Source organism: Macaca thibetana, chromosome 6 (genome assembly GCF_024542745.1).
Source record: "Macaca thibetana thibetana isolate TM-01 chromosome 6, ASM2454274v1, whole genome shotgun sequence".
NCBI classification, from domain to species: domain Eukaryota; kingdom Metazoa; phylum Chordata; class Mammalia; order Primates; family Cercopithecidae; genus Macaca; species Macaca thibetana.
In genome coordinates, this window is record NC_065583.1 from 166474747 (window position 1) to 166493478 (window position 18732).

Sequence of the window (18732 nt, forward strand, 5' to 3'; positions counted from 1 at the left end):
ACCATGTTTGAGAAACCTGAGATACACTACAAAATTTTCGCTGTGTTAAAGAAGATGCTGCCCTCAATACTCCACCTTTCTGTAGAGAGGTTTGTATTGACAGTTTTATGATTTAAATCTTTTGCTAAAAACATGGAATGGTGGACTCTTACCATTTGGTCCAAGTGACGTTCTCATTGTATTTGCTACAGCCTTTGCTGCCATTATATGAGACTAATGAAACAAACAGAAAAAGCAAACACTGTTACATACAATTTCAATGGTTAAAAGCACACATCTGATGATTAAAAATCACTTACGATTTAGTTTCTGTTTTCTAGAAGCTTCTACATTTAAGGGGCAACAGACAGGTCTAAGTATTATAACATTTATAACTCCAGCTTTAATAAGCAATTCTTATATAAAAGAAAAAGAACTCAGTGCTTTGTGTTATCTCACTGAATTTTCAACACATTAATGAGACAGATTCTTTTACCAGCTCATTTACAGCTGAGAACAGGGACAGTATGACCATGACCTTACAGGCCTTGCAAGATCACTGTGAAACACAGTCATCCCTGAGCATCCATGGGGAACTGGTTCCAGGAGCCCCTGAGGACACCAAAATTTACAGATGCTCAAGTCCCTTGCATCCAGGCTTCTATATCTGTGGGTTCCACATCTGCAGATAAGAAGGGGCCTGTACTCATGAGAAACAGTCCAACTGTAAACATACAACACCTCATTGTCACACCATGATTTACTGGATTTACTGCAGAGTTATAATCTTTTGAGCTGGGTGCGGTGGCTAGAACCTGTAACCCCACCTACTTGGGAGGCTGAGGCAGGATTGCTTGAGGCCAGGAGTTTGAGATCAGCCTGGGAAACATGATGAGACCCCGTTACAAAATAAAAAGAAAAAATGTTCTTGCTTTAAAAATCTTCCTCCACCCACCTGAAATCCCAATAATTATATTTATAGATCAAAGTTAGTGACTGGCTTTTTTTTTTTTTTTGAGACGGAGTCTTGCTCTGTTGCCCAGGCTGTAGTGCCGTGGCATGATCTTGGCTCACTGCAACCTCCGCCTCCCAGGCTTAAGCGACGCTCCTGCCTCAGCCCCCCAGTAGCTGGGATTACAGGCATGCGCCATCACACCTGGCTCTTTTTTTTTTTTTTTTTTTTGTACTTTTAGTAGAGACAGGATTTTGCCATGTTGGCCAGGTTGGTCTTGAACTCCTGACCTCAGGTGATCCACCCGCCTTGGCCGCCCAAAGTGTTGGGATTACAGGCGTGAGCCACCGTGCCCGGCCCGCAACTGGCCCTCTTAAGGAAGGTGAAGTAGCTGTCAAAGTGATAATAAAAAAGTTACCTGTTTTTTTTTTTCCCCACATTTAGCTACCAAATTGAGTGAAATTATTATTATTATTATTTTTTTAGGAGAAAGCAAGAGGCAGAAAGAAAAGGATGTAAAGAATTTGGCAAATAGGAGAGATCCCGAAATCCCGAGATATATTTTGCTCTACCGCACGGTAAAGTGGAAAAAACCTTTTTCTTCCTTCTGCTAGTTCTGTGTGTTTCCAGAGGGAAGAGTCTAAACATCAAGCCATAATACATATTATGGACAAAACAGAATTATGCTGGCTGGCCTGGAAACTTAGCCTGCTCTGTTTTAGATTATACGGTTTTAGAATATGATTCCTTCCTAAGCCAACTAATGCCTGCACTTTTTTTTTCTTTATTTGAGACAGAGTCCTGCTCTGTCACCCAGGCTGGAGTGCAGTGGCATGATCTTGGCTCACTGCAACCTCCGCCTCCCAGGTTCCAGCGATTCTTCTGCCTCAGCCTCCTAAGCAGCTGGGATTACAGGTGCATGCCACTACACCCGGCTAATTTTTGTATTTTTAGTAGAGACGGGGTTTCACCATGTTGGTCAGGCCAGTCTCGAACTCCTGATCCTGTGATCCACCCACCTCAGCCTCCCAAAGTGCTGGGATTATAGGCCTGAGCCACTGCGCCTGGTCAATGCCTGCATTTTAAAGGTGAAATATTATACAGTTAAGTGTTAAACAACTGAAGAATCTCAACAAAATACATATTACCTTTAAGGCTCTAAATGACCAGAGAAGAATCGTGACCATTACCATCAAAACGTTCAAGTCAAGGCCCATACATTTCTTTCACTGTTGCCTTCAATTTCTATATATTTTGGTTCTTCAAGTTAGCTGGACGTTTTATGAGGTCAGGAAGCAAGTGTATATCCCTACACTGCTGAGCCTCAACACTCAAAGGATGCCTACCCACAGCATCCAAAGAGATTTAAACACCCACGTTACTGTCCAAATGAGCTCCCACAGCAAAGAATGATCTGACCTCGAATGTCAATAATGTCAAGCTTGAGAATGCTGCTCTAGACCACTGGCTTTGACTCCGAGAGGTGGCCTTGAACCATGGTGCTGATCTTTGCTTGCAATTGCTCTTTAGAACAATTTCTCAACTGCTCTGGGCCCAAGTCCCCAGTTTTGGAAAAATAACAACTATCTCAGAGTGTGAGACTTCTGGGCACAAATGCATGCAGTTAGAACAAAATGGCTGATGCAAAACAACCTATAGCTTTAGATATGTTGTTATACTGCGTGTGTGTACTGGATGTTACTTTCCCTGCAGGTCCCTGTAAGTGAAAAATAAAACAGGATACATAATACAAGTAGCTTGAAACTTTTTTCTTTCTAGAAAGGAAACAAATACTGAGTGCCTGCCATGGATCACCCACTGTGCAGCCCCTCTAAGTCACTCCACTGAATATCACTGTCAAGTCTTCAGCTTTATGGAGGCGTATCACCTCCACTGGAAAAGGAGGTTCCGAGACGTTGTGTAACTTGCGCTAAGTCAAACAAAGAGTCCATGGGGGAACTGTATTGTTTCTAACTTTGTGTAAGTCAACCTCCAAGACATTAAGTGAACAGGGACACCTGAGACCTGGTGGAACGGTCCATTAGGAATTCACTTTATAACAAACCCTGAAGGCCCTCTCGGAGTGTCCCTTCCTCTGCATTTTCTGTCAACATCTGGTGCTCAGATGACTCTTTCTTACCTGCACCCCTGCCCTGGCTTCTTTAACCCCTGTGGGCTTCTTTATTCCCTTTGGTCCATCTCAAGCGTTGCTGCCTGAAGTGCAGCTCTACTTAAATTCTGCTCAAAACTCCCTCAGTGGCTCCCCTTCTTCCCCAAGGATAACGTCGTATTTTCCATTCTGGGCACTCAGTAGCCTCAGTGCTCCATTAAAACCGGGTGGCTCTTCCACTCTACAACGTGCCATGCGCATTCTTGCCCAAGCCTTTACTTCTACGTTTCCTCTCCCTAGAATGCTCTCACCCCTGATCTAACGCTGTCCTCCAGCACTACGCTCATCAGAACTCTCTCCATAGCTGTCCTTCTCACCGCACACCGCCTTGCATTACGGTTTTGTGCGTCCGTTTTTCACTCTTCGCTATTTTTCCTCAAGGGTGGGCAAAAAAGCACTCAGAAATGAAATACCCTGTAAGTGACCACACCTTTACGAGTGACAAAGAATACGGAAGGGCCGTTGCGGGTGGACCAGCGCAGGGTTAAGCAGCAGCGCCTTAACCAACAGGTGACGGAGCATCTCCCCGGCGCCTTCCCACGGGAGCGCAGCCCCACGCGGCCGTCAGGCTGGAGGGGCCGGGCAGGGAGGCGGTCCCGCTTCGCTCCCGCGGGCGACCGGACTGAGCGGCCCCGCCCAGCTCCGAAGGGCGCTGGCGGCCCAGCCTGGCTGGCCCCCACATTCCGAGCCCAGGATTAGGCGCTAGCCTCTCCCGAGCTCAGTGAGCCGGGTGCGCGGCCGGAGACTGCCGGGAGACGGGGATTCTCGACCTTTCCGGGGAGCACATGGCACAGCGGCTCCTAAGCTCGCGCAGGCGCAGAGCCACGGCCTCGGCCGCCTCCCCTCAGCCCACCGCGAACAGGTCCCTGTGCCATTACCTTAAGGGCCTCAAGTCCCATAAGACGGGACTTGCGGTCCTGATCCTTGATGATGAGAAAAGGGCGCCCATATTCATCGAAGGCGAGGGTCCCCATAGACGCCATGGTGGAGCAGCCGGAGTTACTTTACCCCAACCGGCGGAGACCGCTACGGAAGCGAGAACGCACTTTTCTCTCGCGGGAGGACCCAAAAGCTTGCGCACGCGCAGCACAGGACGCGCGGGACTTATATTTTAACTGAGACTAATTTCACGCCAGACAGTATCTTCTGGAATCGGCGGCCTTAGGGAACTTCTATTATCCAGGAAGCCGTGGGGGGAGATTTGAAGACACTTAGTGGAAATCTTAGGACACACAAGCCAAGAGCAGATTGAATCTGTCAGTTTTTAAAATTTTACCATTGAGAGTTTCTGATAGTGGGTACCGAGGAGGAATTCATTGACTTAAAGATTTCTTCCAACTCCGGCTCCGAGAAGATGGTAGGACCCATTTCCTTCCCCCCCCCACCCCCTCCAAAACCACTTGGAAATCTCGCGATGGAGGGAGGAGGAGGTGAGGCGGGAAAGGCGTGGCGGGCTCCTGTGGGCGTGAGAAGGGGTGCGGGCGGGCCGGGGGCTCGCGGTCAGCTGAGGTCTCCACTGTCGAGCCGGTGGCCGGGCGGGTGGCTGCCCTGGCCTCCAGCCTGGCGTTCGGTACCCAGAGCTTGTGGCCGCCGCGCCGTGCCCGCGCCGGTTCTGGGGATCGTTGGCGGCGGGCGCGTTTCCCGGTGCGAATTCCTCTCTGCCAGAGACTGTTGTGGGCTCCTTAGGGCAAGTGACTCAGCCTTTAGCACGATGTTAAGGAATAGGGATAGTGGAGGCACACTGATGGATTGGAATCTCAGTTCTGCCGCTCTTCTAGCTGTGGCTTTGGGGAAATCCCTTAACTTCTTTGTCCCTCGGTTTCCTTGTTTGCAAAGTGACGGTGGTAACAGTAGTGCCTACCTTACAGGGCTGCTGTGAGATTCAAGGAGAACGGTGCCTGGCCCTTAGCAAGCTGTGTTTAAGTGTTGGTAAATCGATTAACATTTTGCACGAATGGCCCAGTAACTTGCCACGGTTTTACAGCTAGTAAGAAACAGAGTTGCACAGCCTGATGCAATGGGTGCCACACTCTTTTTTTCTGGAGACAAGACTAGCCCAGGCTGGAGTGCAGTGGCGCGGTCTTGGCTCACTGCAGCCTCCGCTTCCCGGATTCAGGCGATTCTCGTGCCTCAGCCTCTTAGGCATCTGGGACTACAGGCACAGGTCACCAAGCTCGCTAACTTTTGTATTTTTAGTAGAGACGGCGTTTTGCCATAGTGGCCAGGCTGGTCTCGAACCCCTGACCTCAAGTGATGTGCACGTCTAGGTCTTCCGAAGTGCTGGGCATGAGCAACCGCAGTGCCCGGTGGGTCCCACTCTTTAAGCCCTGTATTATGCTGCCTCAGAAAGATCTAGGTAACCGCAGCTGTCCTCTGAATCTCTTATGCTGCCTTCCCGTGCGCCCTCCAAGATCATGACTTAATATTTGATAGGTTTAGATTTATTTGTTGAGGGGTTCCAACCTTACTTCTCCGCTACTGCCATAGGCAGGGACTTAGCTAATAAAGTTGTATTATTCCCAGACTTTATTAGGTACTCAGTAAATGTTGAAATGGATACATGCACTATAACATTTGACCCTGGCCTGAAAGTCAAGAACTGACTTGGCGCCTGTGTTCCCACCTACTCTGGGGGCTGAGGCAGGAGGATGGGTGGAGCCCAGGAGTTCAGTTTACAGTGAGCTATAATCCACCACTGCACTCCATCGTGGGCGACAGAGCGAGATTCTGTCTCCAAAACAAAACAGGGAGGACTGATTTTGTCATTGGATGGTTGGTGATCAGTTAACTCTTAATGCTTGGCATACTTAAACGCGCTAGACATCTTCAAGGACACGTTATTTCACGTTAGCTTTGGCAATTCAGTGTTTCCTTATTAAAAATGGTGGCTTCTGCAATTCATTTGGCTCATTCGATTGTTGTGAAAAATAGAATGTCTTATGGCATCCTCTATGTAGTTTATTTCCTGTCAAAATACTGGGGAGCAAGAGGGGATTTTTCCTAGTATCAATAGCTCATGTATGTCAAAAGGACACAAATGACATTAGACTAGTATAAGAAAGGGTTTGTAAGGACATAAGAATATATGCTAAAGGGACATAACATATGTTGTAGTTATTAAACAGGTATGCATATACAAGTGCACAATGAACAGTCCTTACAAGTTGTGACATTCCGATATAAGCCCACTTTAGACATGTGGCTGGTTACTATTCCAAACAGGCTCCTTCTCTCTTCCTGACCTTTTTCTTTTGGCTTGAACTTGGATAAGAACCTTGGGTACCTTATTGTACGTCTGTCACTGCCTGTAGCTTCAGCTGATGCAAAGCTGCCACTGAAAATTGAAGTTTTTGACCAATATTAGAAGTCAATAAGCAAGCAGGGCCTAGACACAGTAGAAGTTAACCTCATCCTGTGTTTGATTTTCAAGGATGGACTCCTACTAAGTGCTCAAAGAAAGTAGCCAGTGGCCACTGCCGCCATTATTTAATAGAATGGCTCCTTGTTCCAAAGAACACCTGACAGAAAGTTCTTGCCATTTATGTATATTGAATAGTCTGGGAGTCTGAACACGTTCCGTTAGCAGGATTTGTAGAAAGAGTCTTGATTTTATTTTTGAATATTCAGGGCCTGATTTTCACTGGTAAGAATCAATACAGGGCCTGGCATGGAGGCACTTTGGGAGGCTGAGGCGAGAGAATTGCTTGAGCCCAGGAGTTTGAGACCAGCTTGGGCAACATAGGGAGACCTTGTCTTTTAAAAAAAAATTGAAAAAATTAGTTGGGTGTGGTGGCATGTGCCTGTAGTCCCAGCTACTTGGGAGGCTGAAGTGGGAGGATTGCTTGACCCTGAGAGGTCAAGGCTGTGGTGAGCTGTGATTGTGCTACTGCACTCCGGCCTGGACGACAGAGTGAGACTCCATCTCAGAAAGGAATGAATTGTTTTTGCTGAATGGAGCTAGCAATGTAGTCCTATGTTGGATGTACTCCTATACTGGATGTACATAGTAACTGCTTCCAGAGCTCCAGCAGTGGGTACGGATCTTGATTTCCCCATGCAAATGTTTGTGACGTTGCAAGACTTGCAGGCATGAAAACTTGGGACAGAAAATAGAACGATTTCATCAAGAGACTCATTGCCCCTGTGTTGCCTTTCTTAAAAACACAAATATTATAGTGACGTTGCTCAGAAAGTTTCATCACAGTGCGCGTAGAATAAAATACACACTGAGCCTGGCGTTCAGAGGCCCGTCTTCCTGTTTCTCTCTCTGCCTTCCTGTTTCTCTCTCTGCCTTCCTGTTTCTCTCTCTGCCTTCCTGTTTCTCTCTCTGCCTTCCTGTTTCTCTCTCTGCCTTCCTGTTTCTCTCTCTGCCTTCCTGTTTCTCTCTCATTCTGTGCTCCAGAAAGGCTTTCCCTGCCTTCCACACCGTGGCTCCAAGGCTTGCTGCTTTTGGCTCCAGCTCAAATATTCTCTCTGCCAACACCTTACTGGTCCTATTGTTGGAATCAGTCTTTTTCTCCACCTCTCTTGTATGCCTGTATCGTTTTGTTTGTGCTACAGCATTTCTCACAACCTGACATGTGTCTGCCTGTCCTGGACCCCACCTCTCATCTGCCTAGATGGGAGGCTGCGAAAAACAGGAACTTTTTATTGTATCTTTTGCTGGTTGAATTGAAAGGTACATATCTACACAGGTGAAATTAAATTTGGGTCATCTGACTTGTGTTTGTTTAATAAACTTGGTGAACAAATGCGTAAACAAAAATACAGCATATCCATACAATGGAATATTATTAAGCTGTGAAAAGAAATAAAGAACTGATACAAGTTGCAACATGGATGAATCTTGAAGACATGCTAAGTGAAAAAAGTTGCAGAAATCCACACACTATACAATTCCATTCCTTTAAGTCCAGAATAGGAGATTCTTTTTTTTTTTTTTTTTTTTGAGACAGAGTCTTGCTCTGTCTCCCAGGCTGGAGTGCAATGGTGCGATCTTGGCTCCTTGGTTCACTGTAACCTCTGCCTCCCTGGTTCAAGCGATTCTCTTGCCCCAGCCTCCCAAGTAGCTGGGATTACAGGTGTGCGCCACCATACCTGGCTAATTTTTTTTTTTTTTTTTTGAGTAGAGATGTTGTTTCATGATATTGGCCAGGCTGGTCCTGAACTCTTGACCTCAAGTGATCTGCCCACCTAGGCCTCCCAAAGTGCTGGGATTACAGGCGGGAGCCACCGTACCGGGCCCCAGAAGAGGGGATTCTTGAGACAAAAAGTAGATTAGTGGTTGCTTAGGGCTGGGGAATAGAGGGTGGATGCGGGAGTGGTAGCTAAAGGATAAGGGGTTTCCTCTTGAGGTAATGAAAATGTTCAAAAATTGACCGTAGTGTTGGTTGCATATATCTGAATATAAAAAGAAACACTAAATTGTCTACTTTAAGCGGGCAAATTGTATATGTATGAATTATATCTCAAAGCTGTTGAAAATTGAGCCCCTCCCTGCAAATGATAGTATTGAGAATAATACTAGCAATTAATAGTCATTACTTAGCCTCTTAGGCTTATGCTAAATGCTTTGCATACATTATTTACCTGTTCCAAGAATCCTATGAGGATAGTATTATTGCAAAAGCTTTTTTTTTTTTTTTTTTTTGAGATGAGGTCTCACTCTGTCATCCAGGTTGGAGTACGGTAGCACGATCTCGGCTCAGTGCAACCTCCACCTCCCAGGCTCAAGAAATCCTCCAACCTCAGCCTCCCAAGTAGCAGGGACCACAGGCGTGCACCACAAGGCCTGGCTAATTTTTTGTATTTTTGGTAGAGATGAGGTATTGGCATGTTGCACAGGCTGGTCTTGAACCCCTGAGCTCAGGTGATCCACCCACTTCAGCCTCCCAAAGTCCTGGGATTACATGAATGAGCCGCTGTGTCTGGCCAATTTTGAATCATGTTTAAACAAATTATTTCTAAATTTTACTGAGGAGAAAACCATGCCTTAGTAACAACTTACCTTGTGTTAAACAACTAATTAAGTTCTGAGACTCCAGAACTGTGTGACCCAAATCCCCTTAACAGCTGTACTGTACAATTGGAAAGTCCACAGGATAATTTCTTTATAGAGGGCGTGACAAATGTGCCTTGACTTTTCTTTCTTTTCTTTTCTTTTTCTTTTTTTTTTAATACCAGGGTATTGCTCAGTCGTCCAGGCTGGAATGTAGTGGTGTGATCATGGCTCACTGCAGCCTCAGCCTCCTGGGCCTAAGTGATCCTTCTGTTTCAGCCTCCCAAAAAGCTGGGACTGCAAGTGCATGCCACCACACATGGCTAATTTATTTTTTGTAGAGATGGGGTCTTGCTGTATTGCCCTGGCTGGTCCTGAACTCCTGGCCTCAAGCAGCCCTCCTACCTCGGCCTTCCAAAGTGCTGGGATTATATGCATGAACCACTGTGCCTGGCCAACTTTTCTTAAATAATTAAATGCGTGACTACCATTTTAGCAAGTAGAGGCATATCTTGTTTTATTGCACTTTGCAGATAGTGCACTTTTTTATTGTTGTTAGAGATAGGATTTTGCTATTATTGCCCAGGCTAGTCTCAAACTCCCGGGCTCAAGCGATCTTCTGGCCTCAGCATACTGAGTAGCTGAGATTACAGGTGTGAACCAACATGCCCCATTCAGTAGTGTGCTTCTTAAAAATGGAAGGTTTATGCAGCTCTACAAGTCTGTTGGCACCATTTTTTCAACAGCATCGTGCTCACTTTTTGTCTCTTACATTTTGGTAATTCTTGCAATATTTCAAATTTTCCGCTATTTTTTATCTATTATGGTGATCCATGATCAGGGATTTTTGGTGTTTCTATTGTAAATGTTTTGGGGCTCCACAGACCATGCCCAAATAAGAGTGAACTTAATCGATAAATGTGTGTGTGTTCCTACTGCTGCACCGGCCATTCCTCCATCTCTCTCCATCTCCTTGGGCCCTCCTATTTCCTGAGACACAGCAACATTGAATTAGGCTGATGAATAACCCTACAGTGGGCTCCAAGTGTTCAAGTGAATGAATCACACTTCTTCCACTTTAAATCAAAAGCTAGAAATTATTAGGCTTAGTGAAGAAGGCAGTGGAAAACTGAAATAGACTGAAAATTAAGCCTCTGGCATCAAATAGCCAAGTTGTGAATGCAACGAAAAAGTTCTTGAGGGAGATTAAAAGTGCTACTCCAGTGAACACGCAAATGATAGGAAAGTGAAAAAGCTTTATTGCTGATATGGAGAAAGTTTGAGTGGTCTGGATAGAAAATCAAACTAGCCACAGCATATCCTTAAGCCAAAGCCTAATCTAGAGCAAGGCCCTAACTCTCTTCAGTTCTCTGAAAGCTGAGAGAAGTGAGGAAGGTGCAGAAGAAAAGTTTGAAGCTAGCAGCGGTAGGTTCATTAGGTTTAAGGAAAGAGCAGCCATCTCCTGAGCATAAAAATGTGAGGTGAAGCAGCAAGTGCTGATGGAGAAGCCGCAGCGGGTTATCCAGAAGATCTAGCTAAGATTGTTAATGACGGTTGCTGCACTAAACAGATTTTCTTTTTTTTCTTTTCTTTTTTTTCTTTTGAGACGGAGTCTCGCTCTGTCACCCAGGCTGGAGTGCAGTGGCCTGATGTTGGCTCACTGCAACCTCTGCCTCCCGGGTTCAAATGATTCTCCTGCCTCAGCCTCCTGAGTAGCTGGGATTACAGGCGTGTGCCACCACGCCCGGCTAATTTTTGTATTTTTAGCAGAGACGGGGTTTCACCATGTTGGTCAGGCTGGTCTTGAGCTCCTGACCTTGTGATCCGCCCGCCTCAGCCTCCCAAAGTGTTGAGATTACAGGCCTCAGCCACCGCACCTGGCCAACAGATTTTCGGTATGGATGAAACAACCTTCTGTTGGAAGCTAGAGAGAAATCAATGCCTGGTTTCAAAGCTTCAAAGAATAAGCTGACTCTCTTGTTAGGGGTGAATGCAGCTGGTGATCTTAAGTTGAAGCCAATGCCCACTGGCCGTTCTGAAAATCATAGAGCTCTTGGCTGGGCGCGGTGGCTCAAGCCTGTAATCCCAGCACTTTGGGAGGCCAAGATGGGCGGATCACGAGGTCAGGAGATCAAGACCATCCTGGCTAACACGGTGAAACCCCGTCTCTACTAAAAAATACAAAAAAAAAAAACACTAGCCGGGCGAGGTAGCAGGTGTCTCTAGTCCCAGCTACTCGGGAGGCTGAGGCAGGAGAATGGCGGGAACCCGGGAGGCGGAGCTTGCAGTGAGCTGAGATCCGGCCACTGCACTCCAGCCTGGGCGACAGAGCGAGACTCCGTCTCAAAAGACAAAAAAGAAAAGAAAAAAAAGAAAATCATAGAGCTCTTAGGAATGATGCCAGATCTACTCTGCCTTGCTCTGTAAATGGAACAACAAAGCCTGGATGACAGCACCTTTTTTTACAGCACGATTTTTGACTATTTTAAGCCCACTGTTGAAAACTACTGATCAGAAAAAGGATTCCTTTCAAAATATTACTGCTCATTGATACCACACCTAGTTACTACTCAAGAGCTCTGGTGGCCGTATACAAGGACACGAATGTTGTTTTCATGCCTGTCAACACAGCATTCATTTTGTAGCCCGAGGATCAAGGGGGTAATTTTGACTTTTAAGTCTTGTATTTAAGAAATACATTTCATAAGGCTAGAGGCGCCATAGATAGTGATCACACTGATGGATCTGGTCAAAGTCGATTCAGAACCTTCAGGAAAGGATTCACCATTCTAGATGCCATTAATAACATTCATGATCCATGCGAGGAGGTCAAAGTATCAACATTAATAAGAGATTGGAAGAAGTTGATTTCAGTCCTTTTGGATGACTTTGAGACTTAAGTGGAGGAAGTAACTACAGATGTGGTCGAAATAGCAAGAGAATTAGAAGTGGAGCCTGAAAATGAGACTGAATTGCTGCAACCCCATGATAAAATAGCAGTGATGAGGAGTCACTTTTGATGGATGAGCAAGGGAAGTTGTTTCTTGAGATGGAATCTACTACTGGTGAGGATGCTGTAAACATTGTTGAAATGATGACAAAGAATTTAGAATATTTTATGAACTTAGTTGGTAAAGTAGTGGCAGAGTTTGAGAAAATTGACTCTAAATTTGAAGGAAGTTCTGCTGTGGGTAAAATGCTGTCAAACAGCATCACATGCCACAGAGCAATCTTTCATGAAGGAAAGAGTCTATCAATGCAGCAAACTTCATTGTTGTCTTATTTTTAAAAATTGCCGCAACCACCCCAACCTTCGGCAACCACCACCCTCATCAGTGAGCAACTGTTAACGTCAAGGCCGGATCCTACGCCCATGAAAAGATTTTTACTTACTGAAGGCTCAGATGATCATTAGAATTTCTTAGCAATAAACTATTTTTTAAAAATTAAACAATTTTTTTGAAGATAAACCAGACCAAAATGTCAAGCAATAAAGGATTTTAAAATTAAGTTACATACATTGGTTTTTGAACAGTGCTATTGCACCCTTAATAGACTCCAGTATAGCGTAAACATAACTTTTATATACAGTGGGAAACCAAAAATATTTGTGTAACTTGCTTTATTGCAATGTCCACTTTATTGTAGTGGTCTGGAACTAAGTATCTCCAAGGTATGCCTGTAAGTTCCTCCGTAAAATGCCAAAATTATAACTGAAATTATTTAAAGCTTTTGCTTTCTATCAAATGCCATCACCTTCTTAAAGTCAATTTTCTTTACCACCGTCACTAGCATTAGCACTAGCACTAGTACTAGTAGCATTCTTCCTCCCACTGCCCTCTCCCCCGACCCAGTTGGTTTTCCACTATGAAATCAGTTCTACAACTCATGTGAAGGGTCTTCAGGAATCAAGAACAAAGCCGCGCTGAGTGGGGGATACTGGTGATTGGCTGGCTGCCCTGAGGGTGACCCGCTGCTGTTTGCCAGCTTTCTGTGTGTCTTGGGTTCAAATTTGTACTGCACCGGAATAGATTGCCATAGTTCATGGATGTGGTGGGAAGAAAAATGTCCTCTCCAGGAATGTCCACATTCTAATTCCTGAACCTGTACAGATGTAATCAATGGGCTTGAGATGGGAGATTATTTTGGATTATTTATGTGGGCCCAGTGTTATCACGAGGGTTCCTATAAATTAAGAGGGAGCCAGGCATGTGAGAGAAGGTGATGTCAGGACGGAAGCAGAGATTGGAGTGATGTGGGATCCAGAGCCTAGGAATGTGGGCAGCCTCTGGAAGCAGGAAGAGACAAGAAAACCTGCCTGAGGGCCCCAAGATGGAACGCAGGCCTGCCAGTTCATTTCAGACTGACCTCCAGAACTGTATGATAACAAATGGTGATTTTCTTTTCTTTTTTTTTTTTTGAGATGGAGTTTCACTCTTGTTGCCCAGGCTGTAGTGCAATGGTGCGATCTTGGCTCACTGCAACCTCTGCCTCCCGGGCTCAAGTGATTCTCCTGCCTCAGCTTCCCAAGTATCTGGGATTACAGGCGTGTACCACCACGCCTGGCTAATTTTGTATTTTGGGAGTCCCGCCTTGGCCTCCCGGAGTGCTGGGATTACAGGCGTGAGCCACTGCGCCTGGCCATAAATGGTGTTATTTTAAGCCATTAATTTTGTGGCAACTTCTTACAGCAGTTATAGGAAACCTATAATTGCATTCAACTCTGTTCTAAGTGCTTTACCTCCATCCACTCATTTCATCCTCACAATATCCCTGTGACCCCCACTTTACAGATGAGAAAATAGGTTCAGCAAGGACAAGGGATTCAGGGTCCCCTCATTAATGAGGTGGCAGAGCTGGGATCCTAACTTTGGCTGGCTCTGGAGGAGTCCTGTTTTTACCTCCTGTACTGTGCTCCTCATTAATCAATTTTAAAATCAATTTCAAGTCAATATTAATTTCAAAACCCTGAGATCTCATTTAAATGCATTTTAAAGGACAAATCTCAAGAGGATATTTAAGGTACCATTCATTTCTTTGTAATCAGTGATTGGGGTCTGCATTATTTTGTGTTTGTGATAGTACTAAAATGATCTTATTTTTTATTCTTTTTGGATCTGTCGTAAAAGTCTCTTTATTACCATACTTATTTGAGATATTTGGTAAAACCTGATTTTTGTCTCTTCTATTACTTTAAAATTGTGTTGGTGAAACCGGATTGTAGATGCCAGACCAAATTTGATGTGGAATCCTTTAATTCTACTTGAAATTGGGTAATAATTAGACATCTTTATGTTTGTTTTAAAAATAAGACAACAATGAACAAATAAACATATGTTAGCTCAGAACATAAAAATATGTAGTGCATGATTAAAACTTGTACTAATGGATATTAAATTAATAAATTGCTCAATAAGTTTGAGTACATTGTTTTCTAAGGATGACTCCTAGACACACAAAAAAATCAACATGTTGGAAAGAAAAGATTTTAGTCTTCTCGTGGTATTGAATAATGTTCTCCAAAATATCTTAATAGGATTTATTATGGGATCCTACACTTGGCATTTAGCTTGTATTCAGCTGAATTATCCTTTAAAAAGCATGAGTTTATTTGTCAATGAGAATTGTAGGAAAAAATACTCTCTTGGATTTCAGATTCGGTGCTATGTGTGTCTTTTCTGCTTGCTTTCATTCTAGGTATACCCCTAGAAACACTTACAGAAGAAAGTCAGTCAAGACATGTTCTACCTGCAAGTTTTGAAGCCAAGAGTTTGCAGAAAAGCAACTGGGGGTTCTTTCTTACTGGGCTTGTGGGTGGGACCCTGGTGGCTGTGTGTGCTGTAGCCACACCGTTTATAACGCCAGCCCTTCGAAAAGTCTGTTTGCCATTTGTACCTGCAACTACGAAGCAGATTGAAAATGTTGTGAAAATGTTGCAATGCAGAAGAGGATCCCTTGTAGACATCGGTAGTGGCGACGGACGCATTGTGAGTTTTGCTAAAACATTTTAAGGTTTGGAACGAGAACTTAAAATTTCTGCTTTACATTTAGTAAGGCTTACACAAAGACTTACTAAATCTGACAGCTCGAAAGAGTGCTCATTTCATTTTGTGTTTGTTTGACCAAACTATTAAACTACCAGCATGTTTGGAATTCATTTTTCCCAGATGTAATTTGTTCTTAAAGGAGGAAGTGCGCTGTTGACATGCCAGGGGAAAAAGAACGGTTAACTGGTAATTATTAAATTGTCTGTTAAATACTTGGGCCGACAGAGGTGGCATGATGAGAAGAAACATGTTAAATCATGCAAACAACCCCATAGTTGTTTGCTTCTACATTTGTCTGTATTTATCCATGTATAAGTAATAATTCCTGGGGGGTAATATAGAGTTAAAATAAGAAAGAGCCAGTGATTAACCCTCACTAAGCCGAAGATCAGACTTTTTTAGCGAACTTCTCTCACTTGACCCCAGTTGGGCACCTATAAATAAAGACAAAAGGCCACTGACGGACAAGTGGGTGTCTCAGAGCAGGTTCCTCTGTGGGCAGGGTGGCACCATCCTTAGCCTTATCGCAGTGATGAGCTGAAAAGTTCCAGCAGCAGTGGGAAAGGCTGGTGCTATGGAAGCATTTAGTGTGAAGGCCAGCAGGACTCTCACCTTTCACCAGCTCCTACAGACATAGAGACTGATTTTGTGATTCTGAGCTAGAATATTCAGGAGGAGGTTAGAAAGTTAAGATATTTTTAATTTAATTTTTTTTTTTACGTTTAAAATCGTGTTAAGATACACATACCGTAGTGTTTACCATCTTAACCATGTGCAGGTGTACGGTTCAGGGTGGGAAGTACATTCACGTTGCCGTGCCACCGTCACCACCACCCATCTCCAGAACTCTTTCCATCTTGCAAAACTGAAACACTGCCCCAATTAAATAATAACTTTCTATTCCCCTCCTCCCCTCACCCTCAGGGAGCCACTATTTGTTTCTAAGAAATGTGTTAGTGGCCAGATGCAGTGGCTCATGCCTGTAATCCTAGCATTTTGGGAGGCTGAGGTGGACGGATCACGAGGTCAGGAGTTCAAGACCAGCCTGACCAACATGATGAAACCCCTTCTCTACTAAAAATACAAAAATTAGCCGGGCGTGGTGGCACACGCCTGTAACCCCAGCTGCTAAGGAGGCTGAGGCAGTAGAATCGCTTTAACCCGGGAGGTGGAGGTTGCACTGGGCCAAGATCATGCCACTGCACTCCAGCCTGGGCGACAGAGCGAGACTCCATCTCAAAAAAAAAATAAGTATTGGTCTGTTTTCACGCTGCTGATAAAGACATACCTGAGACTGGGCAGTTTACAAAAGAAAGAGGTTGATTGGACTTACAGTTTAACATGGCTGGGGAGGCCTCACAATCATGGTGGAAGGTGAAAGGCAAGGAGGAGCAAGTCGTGTCTTACATGGATGGTGGCAAGCAAGGAGAGAGCTTGTGCAGGGAAACTCCCCCTTATAAAACCAGATCTTGTAAGACTTACTCACTATCATGAGAATAGCATGGGAAAGACCTGCCCGCATTATTCAGTTACCTCCTGCCAGGTCCCTCCCACAACACATGGGAATTCAAGATGAGATTTGGGTGGGGACACAGAGGCAAACCATATCAAGAAATCAAAGAGAAAGTTTTAAAATCCATATTTGAATGCTTTACGTATTTGAACGGTATCTTTGTGGTTTCTGAGAAAATGTTTTCTTGTAGCACTATAGTTACTTGGGAACTATCTTAGGTGGAACAGCTGAGTCAAGGGATGCTCCCTTAAAGAATGGGGCAGGACAGGACGGGCAGAGAGAACCCAGGACTGCCCCATATCCCTTCCACTCTCCGGAGGCTGGTGGGATTCCACAGTTGACTTTATTCGGATTAATTTCATTTTATTTTACCTGTTTTCAGTTTTGAGTGAATAGTCATTAACTACAAAGGAAATATGTAACTAATTGCAGATTTTTCATTGACAGATTATTTTTATTGCACATTATTACTTGTTCACAAAATCATCCTCCCCAACACATTCATTTTACTGCTGCTGTGCTAGCCCACTGATGGAGAGATGTAGTGGATTTTCGGCAATGTTTTGTTCAACCTCCCCGGGGGTTGGCTGACCTAGAATCAATTATGGAGGTGTTCAAAGTGAACCTGAATGTCTATTCTGATACTTGAGGTGAAATCTTTAACCAATCAAGAAAAAACTAAGTTATATAGGTTAACTATTACCTTGTCCACGAAGCTGTATCACTTTAGAGACACATTTTTAAATGATGTCTTAGTCACAGGAGGCACTTTTTGATTGGATGTTTAAACCATTGATAGGAAATATTCATATTGTTTGACCGTATATGTTCATTTTTTCTTCATATTTTGAATAAATCCTGCCTCTCTCCACAGGTCATAGCGGCTGCGAAGGAAGGGTTCACAGCAGTTGGTTATGAATTAAACCCATGGCTAGTTTGGTACTCCAGATACCGCGCTTGGCGAGAAGGTGTGCATGGTTCTGCCAAATTTTATATTTCGGATTTGTGGAAGGTATGTAAGGCAGAGAATGGCCCTAGAGAAATCCAAGGGAAAGTTTATTATTCAAAATTAGTATGACTGAGAACTGAAAAAATGTATTAAAAGAAAAATAATTAAAATCCATGTGAATATTCTGGCATAATGAAATGTGTAAAATTGATACATTTTACAAATAGTCTCCTTTAGAGAGAAGCTTAAAGTTTTTATGTATAGGTCTTGTGAATTCCAAGAATTTATTTACTAAATTAGTGTGTTCTAATTTCTGTTTCTTACAAAATAATGAGATTTTTCATCTCATTTGGAAATCCTATAAATTATTATTGATAAATATTAGACTTTTCCATTTGTGTGCCTGTGTGTGTGTGTGTATGCATATTCGTATATTTAGAGAGACACAGAGATGGGTGCTAGAGAATCATGCTGTCATGGTTATTTCTTATCCTCATAAAGTATAAGATACTTCCAAATTTATTTGTACTCTAAAAACTCTAAAAATGCCCTGTAATTTTGCTTTAGGAATGTTCCATAAAATGCTTTTTCTTAAATAAGAATTTTCCATTGTAATATTGTCATCAGTAGCTTACAAAAATTCACTTGAGTTTTGCTTGCATTGTTTTTTTATGCCATATGTGCATAAACGATCTCTCTATAGAGTAAATAAGACTTTTATTGGGCAATAAGAATTTTAACTGGCAAAGCACATTTCCCCCCGGTTTTTCAACTGAAGACCATTTTATTGCACTTTTTTCTCATAGTATTTTAGAGAAGAGGAGGGAGACTCAAATTTTAAGGATGGTTCAACAACAACAACAAAAACCCCAGATGGTTCTGAAGTCTCTCGCGTTCTGGTGCAGCTGGTTTGGTGTAGAGTGGACTGGTGCAGGAACACGTGGCCCCGGTGCCACCAGCTGGTCACAGTGGGGTCACAGTGTGGTCACTAGCTGTCCGACACATGACCACTTGGGCGCGCCCTGCATGGAGTCGCCCTGAGGATGAGATGGGATGACTTACAGGGAAGCGTTTGGAAAACTGTAATGGATTGAATTAAAATGAATGAGAGCATGAATGTATTA

The 18732-nt window shown here is 43.9% G+C and overlaps 3 protein-coding genes across 12 annotated transcripts in view; 1 reads left to right on the plus strand and 2 right to left on the minus strand.

The window, feature by feature from the left end:
- ROPN1L (rhophilin associated tail protein 1 like) overlaps nt 1-18732 on the minus strand; it is a 918600-nt gene that overhangs the window by 209826 nt on the left and 690042 nt on the right. The window lies entirely within an intron of this gene.
- Nucleotides 1-18732, minus strand: part of CCT5 (chaperonin containing TCP1 subunit 5) — a 739483-nt gene that overhangs the window by 12661 nt on the left and 708090 nt on the right. Inside the window, exons 2-3 of the mRNA XM_050794069.1 lie at nt 3980-4168; nt 153-213 (exon numbers count right to left, since the gene is read on the minus strand). Coding sequence (XP_050650026.1) covers nt 153-213; nt 3980-4084 — 166 coding nt within the window. The 5' untranslated portion in view covers nt 4085-4168. The remainder of the gene's footprint in view (nt 1-152; nt 214-3979; nt 4169-18732) is intronic.
- Nucleotides 4460-18732, plus strand: part of ATPSCKMT (ATP synthase c subunit lysine N-methyltransferase) — a 202351-nt gene continuing 188078 nt past the window's right edge. For 9 of the 10 annotated variants that reach the window (XR_007726487.1, XR_007726485.1, XR_007726488.1 and 6 more), the window contains exons 1-3: nt 4460-4531; nt 14797-15086; nt 17534-17671. Coding sequence is in view for 7 of the 10 variants with exons in the window: in XM_050794080.1 (XP_050650037.1) it covers nt 4516-4531; nt 14797-15086; nt 17534-17671 (444 nt within the window). In the remaining 3 variants the exon portion in view is untranslated. The remainder of the gene's footprint in view (nt 4532-14796; nt 15087-17533; nt 17672-18732) is intronic. The other variant, XM_050794085.1, reaches the window with a different exon arrangement.